Raw genomic sequence first — 18,574 nt, forward strand, 5'->3', positions numbered from 1 at the left:
TAGATTAGTTAACTACCTTCTCTCAGAGGTTCAAAAATTAGTTGTCTGCTACAAGCAATTTAGGAAGGAGGTTTCTACCTGCCTGCATATCTATATATATATTATCTTTGCTGGAAATAAAATAGTATGGGGGCTGCCAATAAAGTCTCAGGAAATAAGATCCCAGGAAAAAAAGTCCTGAAGAAAATAAATCCGAGGAAAAGAAAAACCTAGAATTGTGAATCATGCATTTTCACTTGTTAGAGGACTTTTTTCCGAGGACTTTTTTGTATAAAATCATACTGGAGCCAGAAAAAAGTCCTAGATAATAAAGTCTCGAATTGGTAGGAAACTTTTTTCCAACGACTTTTTTGGCGGTCCCCACCCTTTCATATCCTATCCTATTGTTGTAATCAGCATTATAATTAAACATTTCGAAATTGTTTCAGTAGAAAACAATGTATCTATTAGAGCTAAACAACTTTGCCAAACCGACCTATAAGAAAACCGAGCAATAAGAAAACCGACCTATAAGAAAATCGACCTATAAGAAAACCGACCTAAATATCTATTTAGACAGAGAGACGATTTAATTCCGTAAAACGCGTGGGGAGTTAAAACTTTTTCTGAAAACTACTCGATAATTAGTTCAGATACCCTTTAGGTCAGTTTTCTCTAGGTCAGGTTACAATGAATTAAAATGTGTATGTTAAAATAGTATTTAAACCTGATCAGAAGAAAATGAGGAGGGAGAAGAACTTTCGACTTTCTTCTCTTCGTCGCTGCTTGATAAACCGATTCTAAAATATGGATATTGGTCGCTTAGAAAGAGATATAAAGGGAGTGTTCGCGAGAAATAAAAGGTGGTATTGGCTGTACCTTAATCGATTAACGCCAATTTTATTTGTATCTATAGTGTCTCTAATAAAAAAATGATTGAAATAAAGAGTCAATATCAATACACAAAGTTTCAATATCAGAGTGATGACTTAAATCGAATTCTGCAATACAAAAATTCCGAATATCAAATTATCAAATCATAAGAGTTGTTTTTCTACACAGAACGGGAGTGTACTAGCTTAAATATTCTTTCCCAATTTCGTGGATTTTAAATAACGAAGACGTTGTTTTCAATCAATTAATGTCATAGTTGATCAGTTGCACATTAAAATTTAATTGAGTTTCGACTGTGATATGTGCAAAAAATTTGCATTTATCTAAAAAGCATCTCTGCAATTTTGTGTTACTTTGAAATTTAAGGAATTGGGTCTCTGCCACAAACTAACATTTTTTAATCCCTATCTGTGCAACCTTATAGCGTAACCGTTGATATTTCAAAGTTAGATTATTTAATCAAACAGAATTTATAGTTTGAAATATCTAAGGTCCACAACATTTGGTTGCAAAGATAAAAATTGTATGATATATATACTTGTGATTTCTATAGCTCAAATCTCAGGGATTTATACAGTAGGGATGTTCAAAAACTCCTTAACTCATGGAACATTGCTATTCGCATTTTATTTTATCTATACCAAGAGAAACCCATAGATATTTCATTGAACCCATTTCTAATGCTCCCCATATTAAAACAGTTTTATGCACTCGTTTTGTACAATTTGTGACCAATTTATCAAATTGTCATAAGCTATGTATTCGACTTTTAGTAGATCTAAGTAAACATGATAATGTACAACCTAGAAATCTAAACAAATTTTGCGTGAAACAAAATATGATATACAATCATATTCCTTTAGACCAAGAATGGAAATTACCCATTCTTCATGAATTACTTAAAGTTATAGAAGATAATTGGGTTCTAAACAACTTTGATGATAATGAGATCGCAACCATGATCAACTTTTTATATTCCGACTAGAAACTATATTTATATATTATACTTTATTCTTGTTTTTGTCTTTTCATATTGTACCATTTTACCTTCGTATACGAAATAAATCTATAATAATAATAATATAGAAAAGGGATTAAAAAAACCTAATTGGGGACAAAGACTTAATTCCTTTGCCGTGTATATGTAGAAAATATTTATACTAATATTTAAAAAAAATTCACATTATGAGAAACCCTGCCTGAAACTGGGGTTTCCAACACAAATGGATTTTACTTGCGCACCCTGTCATCTCCGCGCAATTCCGCACAATTCCGCGCAATACGAGAAGACTTGCGCGCAATTCCGCGCAATTCCGCGCAAAGGAATTCCGATTGGAAACTATACCCTTCACATTAAAAAAATTTACTTACATTTTGGTGAACTCCTTTGTACTGCGTACAACTGTTTTCTTTTGGTTCCGGTCTTTTCTGTACAATTTGGCTCTTCTTTTTAATCCAACTGAAGAAAATAATCCGAATAATGTCATCATGGATTATAATTTCAATTTACTTTCCATTTAAACAAGACAATGGAAGTTATCGTCGATTAATATCTCATGTATTATTTATGAATTGATTTCTATGTTTTAACCTTTAAACTTACCTCTGGGAGAAAACACTGGTTTTCCATTCTTCATTAGTTTCCCATTAGAACCTAGATTAGTTTCCCATTAGAACCTAGATTAGTTTACCATTAGAACCTAGATTAGTTTACCATTAGAATCTAGATTGGTTTACTAGTAGAACCTAGATTAGTTTACCATGAGAACCTAGATTAGTTTACCATTAGAACCTAGATTAGTATACCATTAGAACCTAGATTAGTTTCCCATTAGAACCTAGATTAGTTAAACATTAGAACCTAGATTAGTTTCCCATTAGAACCTAGATTAGTTTACCATTAGAACCTAGATTGGTTTACTAGTAGAACCTAGATTAGTTTACCATGAGAACCTAGATTAGTTTAACATTAGAACCTAGATTAGTATACCATTAGAACATTGATTAGTTTCCCATTAGAACCTAGATTAGTTTACCATTAGAACCTAGATTAATTTACCATTAGAACTTAGATTAGTTAACTATTAGAACCTAGATAAGTTTTTCATTAGAACCTAGATTAGTTTACCATTAGAACCTAAATTGGTTTACTAGTAAAACCTAGATTTCTTCCTTAAAAAATGGCTTTTTAATATTAATATAGATGATCTGGCTGAGAATAAACAAGTTTACAGTTGCACAAGTAAGTTTCATCATTTGTAGATAAGGGTGTACGTAAAACGCTGACACAGAACACACTTTGATAACAGCAGCATAACGGATGATATCAAAGGAATTGAGTCTTTGCCACAATCTCTGATTTTCTAATCCCTATAATCTGTGCAACCCAATATCGTAGACCTTAAATATTTCAAAATATGAATTCTTTTAGATCAAATGAGCTAAGTTTCAAATATGCAAGGTGTACCATTAGAAACAAAGACAATTTGAGTTTGTAGCAAAAATGCAATTCCTTTATGTGGCATTATTCTGGTGCGCATTTAAAACCCTAGGATTTTAAAGCTTATTTTATTCTCATTTTATGTAGCTCTTTGTCAACAGGAGATGAGTTAATACATACGAGAATTTAAACTCGTATAAAACAAACTTCAGTTTAATGGCAGATATGGCTTTAATTGACTTATAAACTACAAAAAAAAGATAAAATTAAGCGATTACAAAAAAATTGAATTTTAACACAGAGAGATATTTTAAGCGATATTTTTAAGCGATATTTTAAAGCAAATTATTTATCCATTCTTACCCGAGTTCAGTGCGTTTTGTGTTCTCAGAAGTTCACTTTTTAGATATTACACATTTACGTGAGTCAAATTAACGTAACGCGCAGGTCTGCTACGCAACTATTCGTTTTAACAAGTTGAAAACAGAGACGTAAATAAGGGGGGTTATTGGGGTTACTTACCCCCCCTCCCTATAATCTTAAAATTTACCCCCCCCCCTAGAAAATCAATATTTACGCCCCTGGTTGAAAATGTGCGTATTCCTTAACTTTCAAATCTCCGTTTGTAAAGAAAAATATGCACATCTTTAACGGGTCCGTTTTAGAGATTGGTACTTATTATCTTTCAATTTTAACAAGTTCTTTTTAGGGGTCTTTACACACCTTTTCTAGTGACAAATTTAGCTTTTAGATGTTGCTTTTCAAATCATCATTGTTTTTTTTTCTTAATTTTAAGATTAAAATTTAGGTGGATTTACAAAATAAAAATTCTACTTTTTTAATCTTTTAATTTTGGCCGGAGATAAACCTTCCCTTGGTCATGTGAGTTGTCTTATCGGTTCAGACGTGTTGGCGTTTATTGGATATATTTTGTATGTATATATGGTAGCTATAGCTGGCCAAACGGCTGGACCGAATTAGCTAAAATTTTTGGATTAAAACTCATGTACCATGTGGGTAACATAAGGTAAAAAAATTCGAAATATTTTTTCTCCAAACATCGTTTTTTTAATCGAATTTTTTTATATTCGTTTTTAACTCCACGAGCAACGCCGGGCACTTCAGCAAGTAATAGATAAACGTATTTTAAAATGGATGATCTTGATTTGTATTATCCCTTAAAGCACTGCTAGGTGAGCCAGTGTTAACCATATTGTCGTATTCTCTTATGTTGTAGCAGTAAGGATCCTTTTCACTGCATCTTAAACATACATTTTATCAATACAACTCCTTTCACTGCATCTTAAACATACATTTAATCAATACAACATTTTTCACTGCATCTTAAACATACATTTAATCAATACAACATTTTTCACTTCATCTTAAACATACATTTAATGAATATAATTCTTTTCATTGCATATTAAACATACATTTTATCAATACAACTCCTTTCACTGCATCTTAAACATACATTTTATCAATGCAACTCTTTTCACTGCATCTTAAACATACATTTAATCAATGCAACTCTTTTCACTGCATCTTAAACATACATTTTATCAATACAACTCATTTCACTGCATCTTAACATTTTATCAATGCAACTCTTTTCACTGCATCTTAAACATACATTTAATCAATGCAACTCTTTTCACTGCATCTTAAACATACATTTTATCAATACAACTCATTTCACTGCATCTTAAACATATATTTAATCAATACCACTCTTTTCATTGCATATTAAACATACATTTAATCAATACAACTCCTTTCACTGCATCTTAAACATACATTTAATCAATACAGCTCATTTCACTGCATCTTAAACATACTTTTCATTAATACAACTCATTTCACTGCATCTTAAACATACATTTAATCTATACAACTCTTTTCACTGCATCTTAAACATACATTTAATCTATACAACTCCTTTCACTGCATCTTAAACATACATTTAATCTATACAACTCTTTTCACTGCATCTTAAACATACATTTAATCAATACAACTCATTGTAGTTGCATTAAAGGGAGTGTTCGTGAAAAATGAAAGGGGGTATAGGCTTACGTCGATGGTGATTGCTACTAATCTTTCTTCTATCTGTTGTGTCTAAAAGGAAAAAAATGTTACAAACGACTCATACCGAATAACGCATAGCGTCCATCCTGATTTACTTTTGAAAACGTTAATTCCTGTATCGAGGGTTTTTGATATTGAAGACGACATTTTCATGTGTTCTAGGAATGTTCGAAAATCCATTTTATTAAAAATCAAAAATATCATGGAATATCACCAATATACGAATGCGTCGAAAAAAATTGATGATTATAGATTGTAATATTTGAATGATTCATTTCGAATTAAATTGATTTTTATACGATCCGAGTCGAATATTGCAACTTTGTGAATTTGTATGAACGCTACGTTCTTCAGTACGAGTTATGTTCAACCATTTTATAGACGCAACATATTGAATTAAGATTTGAAGCTATCACATTTGAATATTTTACGACAAAAATTGTTCTACAAAAAAGAAAAATATCATCAGCATCAATATAAGTGTATTTAAGTGATGGTGGCTAAAATAAATAAATGTTTAAATATTAACATAATGTTAAAATGTATAAATATATGGATGGTTAAATGTAAACATATATAGATGGTTAGGTGTATAAATATATAGATGTTTAAATGTGTGTATATATATATATATATATATATATAGATGTTTAAATGTATAAATATATAGTTGTTTAAATGTATAAATATATAGATGTTTAAATGTATAAATATATAGATGTTTAAATGTATAAATATATAGATGTTTAAATGTATAAATATATAGCTGTTTAAATGTATAAATATGTAGATGTTTAAATGTATAGATATATAGATGTTTAAATGTATAAATATATAGATGTTTAAATGTATACATACCTAAATGAACCGCTATTAATGCTTTCTAGTTGGTTTTCTACTGAAGGATATTTTGACCAGGTTAATACTGCCATCCATCTAATATAAGAAATAATATATACGACTAGGCTTTTTTATTTCAATTTTTATATAGTGGGTCTATCTATGAACATCTTTTCTTTTTATATTATAAAACAATAACAAAACATTTCGTGATCTATGATTATTTTTCGCGGATTTTTAAAATTTTACTAAAGTAAAAATAATTTTAGCTTTTAATTACTGATCATCGATAAACCTTTCCTGTGGTCATGTGAGGTCCCACAAAAAATTAGCCCCGATTGGTTCATCCGTTTTGACGTTTACTGGATACAAATGGACAGACACCCAGACAAGCAAAGTATTATAAATATGTTTAACCAAGATCATTTGTTATCATTAGATGATGTGTTTTTAACCACTGGGTCTGTTCAACTTGACCCTCATTTGTGTACATTCAAAAAACTGACTCTACGCCTCATGCTTAAAGTCAGACTGCGTGAATACAAATATTTGTAATGACAAAATATAGTTCTGAATGTAGGCCTACCGTCCTACGGACAATCAACGGATAAGAAGTATTTTTAGTAGGAATTGCAGCTTGCATGCAAAGATATTAAAACTTTTTAATTATGATCAAATTGTGAATCGTCTCAATCTTTTACTTAAAGATAATTTTACTAAATCAATGGAAAAAATGAGATTTTCTTCTAAAACATTTTTGAGTCAAATTAACACTTAATGATGTTCAAATCAAAATGTAAATTTGACTGAATAATAAAATCATAAAATAATAATTTTCTATAAAATATTTTACAAAAAATTTACTTTGCCATGGTTCTTAGATAAATTGGAACTGGTACACCTCGTCTCCCCTGGTGGTGAATCCTAAAATCAATAATTTATTTTAAAAAATTGAAAAAAACTGAAGTTTTCTGTCTTTTTACAATAAATAACCGAATCATTTTTGGATACTGAATACGGGAAGTTCTTTTTTACCTCTGCATTAGTTAAGAGAACTTTAAATCTTTTAGATAAAATTATTTTGTTACTTTTATTAAAATAGGTAAATTTGTATAGCATATACTCGTATCTATAGCGAATAGAGTTTAAGGAAAATATTGAAAAAATTAACCGCTTTCTTTAAAAATGGTATTAATTACAAATATAAGGTTTAAAAAGAACTACTTTCCATTTCATTTTTACTTTTCATGGAAAAATATGGAAATGACTTTAACCTTTTTTGACAACTTTGAAGCAGTGTTGGCTGTTGAGTTAAAATACTAGTTTAATTATGAAAATTTTAAATTTTGATATTTAAAAAACTTTATTAATTAATTTTCTAGATATTTGCCGGCCGTGGATTCAATCAAATTGTTGCAAACCATAAAACTAGGTTTTTATAAAGGTATGTAAGTCCAAACCCTTCAAGGATTCAATGATAAACACGAGAGCGTAGCCCTATTATTTTTGCCGCGAACTCAAATTTTTCAATTCAAATATCTTTGCAACTTGATGGTGTAAACCGTTGATATTGCAAATTTAGACTATTTGATCAAACAGAAATTATTGTTTAAAAGATCTATAGGGTCTACGACATTGGGCGCTCCAAAGGTATAAGGTTTAGAAAATTTTAGCCTGCGACAGAGATTCGATTCTTTACCATTGATAATAATTTTTCTAAAAGTAAAAAAAGTTTCTTTGTAAAGAACTGTTTTTACGCCTTTAGATTAGCGGGTTCCAGGGAAAGAAGTCGAGTCTTTGACCCAAACATCGATTTGCTAAACCCTGTATCTTTGCTACCAAATGTTGTACACCCCAAAGACTTTGCTAATTATAAAGACGAGGCGTTGGAAATTTATCCGACTATTGTGTACGCCAGTACAGCTGTATTTTGACGTCATTGGTTATTTTGGTTGTTTGAGAGTCTAACGATCGACACTAAAACCTTAGTTATTGAAAACAATTGTGAATGTTTTGTGCTAAAAAATAACTAAAATTAACGATATTTATTTGTATTTTAAAATTTATTTAATCATTTGTTGGATATGAGGATCGTCTGGTGAATTATAGCTGAATTTGTGATAAAGTTACACATCTCTTTTGTATTAAAAATATCCAATAATTGTTAGTGACAATTTTCAGATGTCGTCAAATATTTTCCTGGGTTTTATGGAATGGAATTTTAGGCGATGAAGAAGAGAGGGGACCAGAAATTTCAAATATTATAAACGGTAAATAATTTTTTTGTAAATGTCATCTTCTGTTTAATCTTAGGCAAAGAAATGATATCGCATAAATTAATGTATTACTCTTACTCTTCAATTAATTTATGGGAATTTTGTTTCAAAATATCCGCCAATAAAGAAAAAATATCACAGAAAGCTTCGTTAAAAATGCGAATTAAAGGACGACCTTTGACTTTTAAAGTTGATTACAATAGTTTTGAGGCATGAATTACTGGAGGATTTTAAAAAGAGTGATTACAGAAATACATTGGTAAAAATAAAACTGGGAAATATAAAGACGACTTTTGGACTCAATTTTTGATTTAATAGTTCAATGAACATAAAATACTGCAATTGAGCAGTGAACAAGGAGATTGTCTAAATTTCCTCTTCAAATTTCGGAGTATTATGTATACAAGTTCAATGAACAATTCTGATAAATTCAGGTTAGTCGGTGCCACTGCCAAGAAAGTATTTATGATAACCAACTGCCAAGTCAACCAAGAACAGGAGAGTCTGCGTTTACAATGCCAGCAGACCCAAAAAGAAAAAAGTTTGGACGAAGTCTCTTTAATTGGATCATTATAGGAATTCCTTACAGAGAAATATCCTGATTTTGTAAAAACTATTACATTGTTAAATAAATATTATGATAATAATTCATTTAAATCAGGTAGAGATAGAATTCAATCTTGAATGAAAAAGTAATGAAATAATTGATTACTGTTGAAAAGTACAAGGTTACATGCATACACGATACGTGACATTAATTTTCTTCTTATAAACACTTAATATACTTAATTCAAACCAAAAGTAAATGTTCTAAAGGACTGATAGATGTAATTTCAAGTTACCAACCCATTAAAGGTCTTATTAACAACGGTACCATTTAAACATTTATCTGGGTAACAATGAGGAAGATGTCGTCGTTATTTTAACTTAATAAGTGATGAATTTTGTAAATTACGTTCATTGTCTTTCCACTAGTCACTTTTATGGACTATGGACAAATTAAATATTTCAAGATAGAAAAACCAAAGTTGTTTCCTCGTTTTGTTTTTAAATAGCTATACAATTCCTTACAATTAACAAAAGACGACATTATGAAACGTCAGCATTTCTGGAAAAGACGACATTTGTTACGATCTTTCGGTACCCCAGAAAATGCGTCTTTAATTAGCAAAGTCTTTGGTACACCTTAGATATTTCACACTAAATCAATTCAGTTTTATCAAATAATCAAATTTTAAAACATTGAAGGTTAAAACCATCTGGTTGCAAAGATATAAGGATTAAATTTTTTTTGTGGCAAAAACTCAATTCCAAAAAAACTATTTCTATAATGTATATATAATATATTTAAATCATATTTTTACCTTAAAACTATGACTCCAAGGACTGTGGCTGCAGTTGTAAGAATCATTGTAATCGCAAAATATATACCTAAGATATTTACCGAAAATAAATACCTTAACTAAATATCTAAAATAATTATCTAAAATTAAATACCTAATAGTCTAAAACCTAAACTAAATATCTAAAATAATTACCTAAAATTAAATACCTGATAGTCTAAAACCTAAACTAAATAACTAAAATAATTACCTAGAATTTAATACCTAAAAGTCGAAAATTAAAAGAAATATCAAATACAAATTTACTTAATTGCAATTTTTAAACACCAACAATATTATTTAAAAACTTTTTCGTGCATTATGGTGGGAGCGTGGAATTTTGCAATGCAAATTTTACAGAATTTTTCAAGAAAAATGGAAGCAGGAATATCTCACGAAATATGTTAATTGTTGCCAAAAACTTTTAATTTACACAGAAGAAGAACCCCTTACAGATAAGATGGCAACAAAAATTAAAATTTCAAGCGGAAAAAGGTGCGCGAAGCCAAGGATTTATTGCAAGGAAAGTTATTTCAAAGGTGTGCGCATCTTTTGTACTGCAGTGTACTGTCTCTGGGCGGTAATGTAAACACAAGACGGATGTCGAAGCTTGACATGGGATCCATCTTTCACATAAAAAATCAATGAAATATTCTGGTTATAAGAAACTATTATGTGAATTATCAAAATTATCAAAATTCAATGTTTTAACCTCCTCGGATATTAAACGAACACTGATGCATCTATTCATTTTTACAAATTCCGCCCAGAGAGAACTGGTTTCAATATGTACGCAGAGTATACGTAACTGCAATTAACTTTCTTTACACGAAGCGAAGTGTTTTTAAAAGTACAAACTTAGAATCGGAGTCTCGTCTGTTGGAGGGAGCCCTGACATTACTGTCATTAAGAACACGGTCATGTTCAGCATTGTCGAGATACCTCAGGTCAAACACTTAATAATCACAGTAATACAAAGTGTGCACGCTTGTGAATAAAATCGCCGAAATGTTTCCAATCAGACATGAAGGTAAAATGAGGATTTCTTAATACTCATTTCTCCTTATTGGCTGGATAATGATATATTGCTGTGGCTTCTGATTGAAAAACAAATTATTTATCCAGTGAGAACCAGGCGCGCAACTATGGAGGGGCATGGGGGCCCCCTAGCCTGAATAAAGGGGGGGGGGGCAAGAAGTCTTTTATAGGGGGTCAATATTCCTTATTTAGTTTCAAAAATAGCTAGTTTTCTCGAAAATTTGTAAAAACTATGCCACCACAGTAATTTTTTCTTAAACCTACACTCCTTAAGCAAACTCAAATTCAACTATAACATTTTACAATATAAACTCAGATTCTTCAATTTTCCCCTTTTCTTAGAAAAAAACCCCAAATTCGGATTTTTAAAATTACATTCACACATTCTTATTCAAATTGCCTCACCAGACTTAAATTTGCCCCTTTATTCAACATTTGTAACCCTTGATTTTTTTAAATAAGCCACCAATTATTTTTAAATTCATTTTTTTTATCTCCTAATGTTTTATAAATACAACCAACTTTAGAATTTACAGCCCTTGTTAAAAAAAGCCCCTTATTTTATTTAGAGAATGCAAAAAAATAACCCTTAGTTTTAAAAAAGCACCTTTATATAATTTTAAAATAATAAGGAAAATTTGACCCCAAAATAAAGATTTAATATTTCCCACACACAAAATTTACCAAACTGAAAAAAGTCCCTAAAATAAAATTTGCCCCAAAACCAAAGATTTAAGATTTCCCCAAACTTGCCCCAAACTGAATTAAATGTCCCAAAATATAAAAATTTTCCCCAAAAATATCCTGAATTGGTAAGCTAGTTTTTTTCATGGTTGAGTATAATACACATTTTGCTTGTCCCCCTCCCCTATAAATGTTTAGGGCCGGGGCCAAACGTTTCTTCGAGCTACGCGCAAGATAACTGCTCTTTGCCCCCCCCCTAACTTAATGTATAGTTACGCGACTGGTGAGAACGCCATTGATATTTTGCGGGCAAAATAAACTTCTCATAGAGCCAACATTTTAATGGTTTCAATGAATTCGTTAATCTACTACATAGTTTAACAATTTTTCAGTTTGGGTCTTCTTTTGACTTACCCATTAATTTGAACTGTCTAAACCAGCACTTCAATTGCTCTAGGTTTAGATTGAACAAATCTGGATATAATGTAAAAGTTATAATTCTTAAAGGGAGTGTTAAGGTAAAATGAAAGGGGGTATAGGCTAAAGCCTAGGAATTTTAGGACTTGATCGTAACAAATATTCAATAATAGTTCTGTCTGGTGTCCCTGTCTCGAGAAATTGATATAAAACTGTGTCCGAGTTATACAAAAACTCAAATTTACTTGGCATGGTATTTGAACAGGGAATAGGAATAAAGGGAAGGGAAATAGCGCTGGTCTGGAATGAGAAAGCCAGTCGCACTACTTTGCAGACGAGTTCGGTATCACACACGCACATTCTTTTGGTACAGACACACAACATGACTACAGTCAAGGAAATTGCATAACAATGTCGTCAATTTTAATTAAGCTTTAATAACGAGTATTTTATTGTAAACTTTAATCAAATTATATTCTTTGCATGAAAATTTCGCTTATAGTGTTGACTTAAATATGTAAATAATATACTACATGTGTATAAAACTTATTTTTAAGTAAACATTTTCAATAAACAAATGTACTCTCCTAAACCGAGATTCATATGTACTGTATATACCTACAGCACACACCTTCGATTCGGTATTCCTTACACACACTCTTTTTGTACAGACACACACACATCACGTTTCCACCCCCTGTATTTGAATCAAAGTTCAAACAGATAATATTTAGCAAATACGGAACGAATCTGAAAATTACGAAAACCCAAAGATGCCTATCAAAATTTAAATGTTATTGTTTTTCATTTTTAGGTTTCTTTTTATCATGCGATGGATTTTTTAGTGCAACTTTTTAGCCGCTAGATGTTTCTTTTCTCAATATTTCAGAGATTCCATTTTGGAGAGACACCTAGCGGCCAAAAAATCTTTTAAAAAAGTAAATTTCTAGACTTTATCCTACACCCCCTTTCATTTACCTAAAATGAAACTTGTATTTAAACCGTTTTTGTCAGGTTTGAAAAAAAATTATTAAGTTTTATGCCTAGAGTTATCTTTTCCCCCGACTCTGCTGGGAGCAGGAATACAAACCTAAACAAATAAATATTAAAAGGGAGTATTTCTGAAAAGGTTATATATTGAGGATGTGCTCATTCTAATCGGTTTGTTGATAATTACTTAAATCAATTTAAGAAACGAAGTAAAAAATTAGAGTGCTAGGGAAAAAAACAAATGGGGGGGGGAGGGTTAAGTTAAATTATTAACTTACAATGCTAAAATATTGATGAGAACTACAGGTTGTATATAATTAAACAAGAAGAAGGTTGGTCGTCTCCAGATTACAATATAAAATCTAAAAAAAAAGTATTTTATTTAAAGTAATTCTCAGCTATAGCATTTCTTTCTTTACAAATACTTCACAGAAACAGCGATAAGGCCTTCATATAGGCACGCTGTGGCATTGACAGACCAAGGTTATAATGCAAGGAAAGTTATTTCAGAGGTGTACGCATCTTTTATATTGCAGTGTACTATGTCTGGGGAGTCTGGGTGGTAATGTAAACACAAGAGGGATGTCGAAGCCTGACATGGGATCCATCTTTCACATAAAAAATCAATAAAATATTCTGGTCATAGGAAACTATTATGTAAATTATTAAATTATCAAAATGTAATGCTTTTAACCTCCTCAGATACTAAACGAACACTGATGCATCTATTCTTGTTTACAATGTCCGCCCAGAGAGAACTGATTTCAATTTGTGCGCAGAGTATACGAAACTGCAATTAACTTTCCTTGCATTATAACCTTGGTTTTTACTAGATTAAAGTATAGTTTATTCAAAAATGAGATTAAATGTAGTTTAAATATAGCAGAATTTAAAAGCTTTTTATGAAAACACGACACTTACATAATTAAATGTTGTATTATTTACACAGCAGCTAGATATCGGCTTCAACTGTTCACAATTAAAGCTTCATTTATGAAAATATGCGTCAATAATAAATATTTTTAAAAGGAAATGAGTCTTTGACACAAACATTTTCTAATCATTATATATTTGCTACCTGATGGTGGAAACCTTTGATATTTCTCAAACTTAGATTATTAATTGATCTAACAGAATTTTTAGTTTGAAATGCGTTGCAAAGGATAATCAGAATTTGTGGCAAAGACTCAATTCCTTTTGAGCTTTTAAAAATTTGGCTGTCCTTGTGAGAACTTTTTTCCCTTTTACTTACGTAACATCACTGAAGGTTCTTTCACAACAAGGATCTGGCATCTTGTTCCCCCTTGCAAATATCTTCTTCAGTTCAAAAACGTCTAGAAAACGGTCAAAACGCTCTTTAAAACAGTCAAAAACGTGCATTAAACGGCCAGTGAATTTCATCTTTTGAAATCAAATTTCTTTAAAAAGACTATTAAGTTTTTTTTGGGGTGGTGGGGGTTTGAATTATGGAGATATTTAAATAGTCCAATTATTTAAGCTTAATTATCAAAAACGGTTTAGGCCATTCAAGACTTTTTCATCACCATTCACAATAACTTTATGAATTGAAAAAATAACCATTTTTGCTTTAAAAAGAATCTTAAGAATAATTTGGAATAAAAGTAAAAAATATGTATTCAAAAATGAGAAAAGCCTATTAACTATCAACTATAAATATTTACCTATCAAATATCAACTATCAACTATCGATCATCAAGTATCAACTCAATTATTAACTATCGACTATCAACTATCAACTATCAACCATTAACTATCGACTATCAACAGTATACCTGATGGTGAATACATGGCTAGTATTGTCTCGCGTTCAACTTTAGTCATCGTTATGTTCATCTACAAAAATTTTAACACAATAATTTTGTTCATGAAAATCATCATTATTTTGTATAAAAAGGGGGCAATTGTAATTGGTCAATCTTATTAAAGAAAGAGGGTTCGTAATTTATCAATAAGAATTTTCAAATGTTTAAAACTAAAATCTTAAAATTTTTTCAATAACAATATGATATATATCTTTAACCTTATTTCTACTAACGATACGTCCTAGCCCTAGTGTAAAAGAGGGGGGGGGTCCCAGAACTCAAGGCCCCGGCCCCCACCCTCTTTTTCCTTATTGTTACACAAATCTATGTCATTTCGTATATTTTGGAAAGCCCCTGGGGTCTTTATTATATATGCAAAAAAATAGTGAATTTGAAGAAAACAACCATATTTTTAGAAAAAAATGTGCATGAACAAAAATTGGACAAAATATTAAACATTATACATTTTTGGAATTATCAAAATATATTTGTGTATTAAATAAAAACTAGGAATGTGCACAAACACTATGCAAAATGATTTGACAAAACTTGTGCATAGCCCAGCTTTTACCCTAAAGTGGGGGACTAGTGATGGTTAAAATTAATTTGAAAAAGCTTCAGACCAAAAATTGTTCATGCAGTTATTTCCAAAAACATTAGATAGGAAAAGGGCTAAGACAATTGCGAAGGAAAAAAAACAATTTAACAATAAGTATCTAAATACCCTGTGTTTCAGCGCTCTGAGTCCAAACTTTAGTTAAAATGTGATTAAAAGTACAAGAAGTGCAAGAAGTGAAGGAAGTGCAAAAAGTAAAAAAATTGCAAGAAGTGCAAGAAGTGTAAGAAGTGCAAGAGGTGTAGGAAGTACAAGAAGTACAAGAAGGGCAAGAAGTGCATGAAATGCAAGAAGTGCAATAAGTGCAATAAGTACAAAAAGTGCAAGAAGTGCAAGCAGTGCAAGAAGTGCAAGAAGTGCAAAAAGTGCAAAAAGTGCAAGAAGTGCAAGAAGTGTAAGAAGCGAAAGAAGTGCAAAAAGTGCAAAAAGTGCAAGAAGTGCAAGAAGTCCAAGAAGTGCAAGAAGAGTAAGAAGCGAAAGAAGTGCAAGAAGTGCAAAAAGTGCAAGAAGTACAATAAGTGCAATAAGTGCAATAAGTGCAATAAGTACAAGAAGTGCAAGAAGTGCAAGCAGTGCAAGAAGTGCAATAAGTGCAATAAGTGCAATAAGTGCAAGAAGTACAAGAAGTGCAAGAAGTGCAAGAAGTGTAAAAAGCAAAAGAAGTGCAAGAAGTGCAAGAAGTGCAAGAAGTGCAAAAAGTGCAAAAGTGCAAAAAGTGCAAAAAGTGCAAAAAGTGCAAGAAGTGCAAGAAGTGCGAGATGTGCAAGAAGTGCAAGAAGTGCAAGAAGTGCAAGAAGTGCAAGAAGTGTAAGAAGCGAAAGAAGTGCAAGAAGTGCAAGAACCTTAGCCAAGTAGCGAAAATGACAAATACAAGAGAAGGAGGAAAGAAATATAAAGATATCTCAGAGAGGAATGTTTCACCGTTGTAAATCTAACATGTATTTCTTTTATTAAAGGATCACTTCAAATTACATTAACAGTCCCTTTAAATGACATGTTTAACTGACCCTTGATATATCTCTGGACCACGAGGCGAACTTGAGCTCACACTGCTGCGCGTCAAACGGATAATATGTTACATCTAGCGCGCATTTGCTCATATAAATAGATTGGGTCGCGAGCAGAACATGCCCTGTATTCCAAACCTGAAAGAATATTTAAATATCAATGTATATAAACACAGTTGAAATCTATTTTTGTTTGTCCGATCATAACTCAGGAACCCCTGGACCTACTTGCGTCAAATTTTGATTGGGGAACTCGGGAGAGTCTCGGAAATGTTCTTAGCTTTGAGATCTAAGTTGAGTGGGTCCACTTTTAACTGGAAAAATGGCTAAAATCGTTATTTGCGATAAATCAACGGGACTATAACTATGACTTCCCTGGGCATCAATGGGTTCCCAAGCTAGTTAGTTTATTATAAAAATGGATGTTTCTAGAAAATATGAGCCGAAACTGTAGTTTATTTGAGTTATGGTTTGTCAATTAATTTTTGAAGTTCCGTAAATAAGAGTCGACAGTGCCTTAACTTGTATAAATAAGAGTCAACGCGGTCCCATCTTGAAAAATTCAGAGTCGACAGACCCTTTAAGTTCCGTAAATAAGTGTCGACAGTGGTTTTAAGTTCTGTAAATAAGAGTCGACAGTCCCTTTAAGTTCCGTAAATTAGAGTCGACAGTCCCATTACGTTCCGTAAATAAGAGTCGACAGTCCCTTTAACTTCCGTAAATTAGAATCGACAGTCCCTTTAAGTTCCGTAAATAAGAGTCAACAGTCCCTAATTAAGTTCCGTAAATTAGAGTCGACAGTCCCTTTAACTTCCGTAAATTAGAGTCGACAGTCCCTTTAAGTTCCGTAAATTAGAGTCGTCAGTCCCTTTAAGTTCCGTAAATAAGTGTAAACAGTCCCTTTAAGTTCCGTAAATTAGAGTCGACAGTCCCTTTACGTTCCGTAAATTAGAGTCGACAGTCCCTTTAACTTCCGTTAATAATAGTCGACAGTCCCTTTACGTTCCGTAAATTATAGTCGACAGTCCCTTTAAGTTCCGTAAATAAGAGTCAACAGTCCCTTTAAGTTCCGTAAATTAGAGTCGACAGTCCCTTTAAGTTCCGTAAATAAGAGTCAACAGTCCCTTTAAGTTCCGTAAATTAGAGTCGACAGTCCCTTTAAGTTCCGTAAATAAGAGTCAACAGTCCCTTTAAGTTCCGTAAATTAGAGTCGACAGTCCCTTTAAGGTCCGTAAATTACAGTCGACAGTCCCTTTAAGTTCCGTAAATAAGAGTCAGACAGTCCCTTTAAGGTCCGTAAATTACAGTCGACAGTCCCTTTAAGTTCCGTAAATAAGAGTCGACAGTCCCATTAAGTTCCGTAAATTACAGTTGACAGTCCCTTTAAGTTCCGTAAAAAAGTCCCTTTAACTTACATGAATAAGAGTTCGTAGCTCCCGACCTTGTTCTCCATCTCCTGCACTATTGTACAGAACTATATCAGGCGACCAAACCTTAAACAAATTATTTTTAAAAACCTTCCCATTTTCCTAGGATTTGGAAAACTAGTTCTTAAACGCTTCGGAAAATTAGTGTAACAGACAATCACATTACTGTTAAGTTTAGGAATCGAAAAAAATATTAATTTTCTTTGTTTTATTCATTTTCAATAAAAAAACTGAATTGTTAACGAAAGTTAGCGTAATCCCATACTTACCTTACAATTTTTTTCGGAAATAAAGTTCTAAATTTTGGCACTTAAAAAAGTTCATTATGATACTTTTTTCTAGGACTTTTTTCTGGTTTCAGTATTGCCTGTTGTACTCAGTACACTGAACCTCTATAAATATGTACTCTGTGTGCAATAAATCTATGTAATTTTATTAAACTTTTCTATTTTTCTTGGAATCTTGGAATCGAGGTTTCGTGAGATGATTTGGCTAAGAGTCTATAGTTGTCTATGATACGTATATTATTGTTCGGGATTGGGATAAATATTTTCAAAACATTTTATTAGTCAACGTAACTTTGTCCAATCCTACCTTTTCCCAAGGAAGCCAGGTTTCAGTAATGTTGTCATAATCTAAAAAATTTTATATCATAATTTTTTCTTTAAAA

General features: G+C 31.6%; 1 protein-coding gene across 1 annotated transcript in view; it reads right to left on the reverse strand.

Annotated features, from left to right (window-relative positions):
- The window catches only part of LOC111704545 (neuronal acetylcholine receptor subunit alpha-7), a 20,362-nt gene extending 1,827 nt beyond the window's left edge, over nt 1–18,535 (reverse strand). The window contains exons 1-16 of the mRNA XM_023476807.1: nt 18,499–18,535; nt 17,893–17,970; nt 16,478–16,615; nt 14,825–14,885; nt 14,284–14,365; nt 13,310–13,393; nt 13,085–13,131; nt 10,761–10,844; nt 9,885–9,951; nt 7,109–7,168; nt 6,263–6,340; nt 4,491–4,574; nt 3,677–3,711; nt 2,477–2,527; nt 2,245–2,332; nt 707–779 (exon numbers count right to left, since the gene is read on the reverse strand). Of these exons, the coding sequence (XP_023332575.1) occupies nt 707–779; nt 2,245–2,332; nt 2,477–2,527; nt 3,677–3,711; nt 4,491–4,574; nt 6,263–6,340; nt 7,109–7,168; nt 9,885–9,951; nt 10,761–10,844; nt 13,085–13,131; nt 13,310–13,393; nt 14,284–14,365; nt 14,825–14,885; nt 16,478–16,570 (987 nt within the window). The 5' untranslated portion in view covers nt 16,571–16,615; nt 17,893–17,970; nt 18,499–18,535. The remainder of the gene's footprint in view (nt 1–706; nt 780–2,244; nt 2,333–2,476; nt 2,528–3,676; nt 3,712–4,490; nt 4,575–6,262; nt 6,341–7,108; nt 7,169–9,884; nt 9,952–10,760; nt 10,845–13,084; nt 13,132–13,309; nt 13,394–14,283; nt 14,366–14,824; nt 14,886–16,477; nt 16,616–17,892; nt 17,971–18,498) is intronic.
- Nucleotides 18,536–18,574: the final 39 nt, after the last annotated feature.

This window comes from Eurytemora carolleeae, unplaced genomic scaffold (assembly GCF_000591075.1).
Source record: "Eurytemora carolleeae unplaced genomic scaffold, Eaff_2.0 scaffold321, whole genome shotgun sequence".
In the NCBI taxonomy this organism is placed as follows: Eukaryota; Metazoa; Arthropoda; class Copepoda; order Calanoida; family Temoridae; genus Eurytemora; species Eurytemora carolleeae.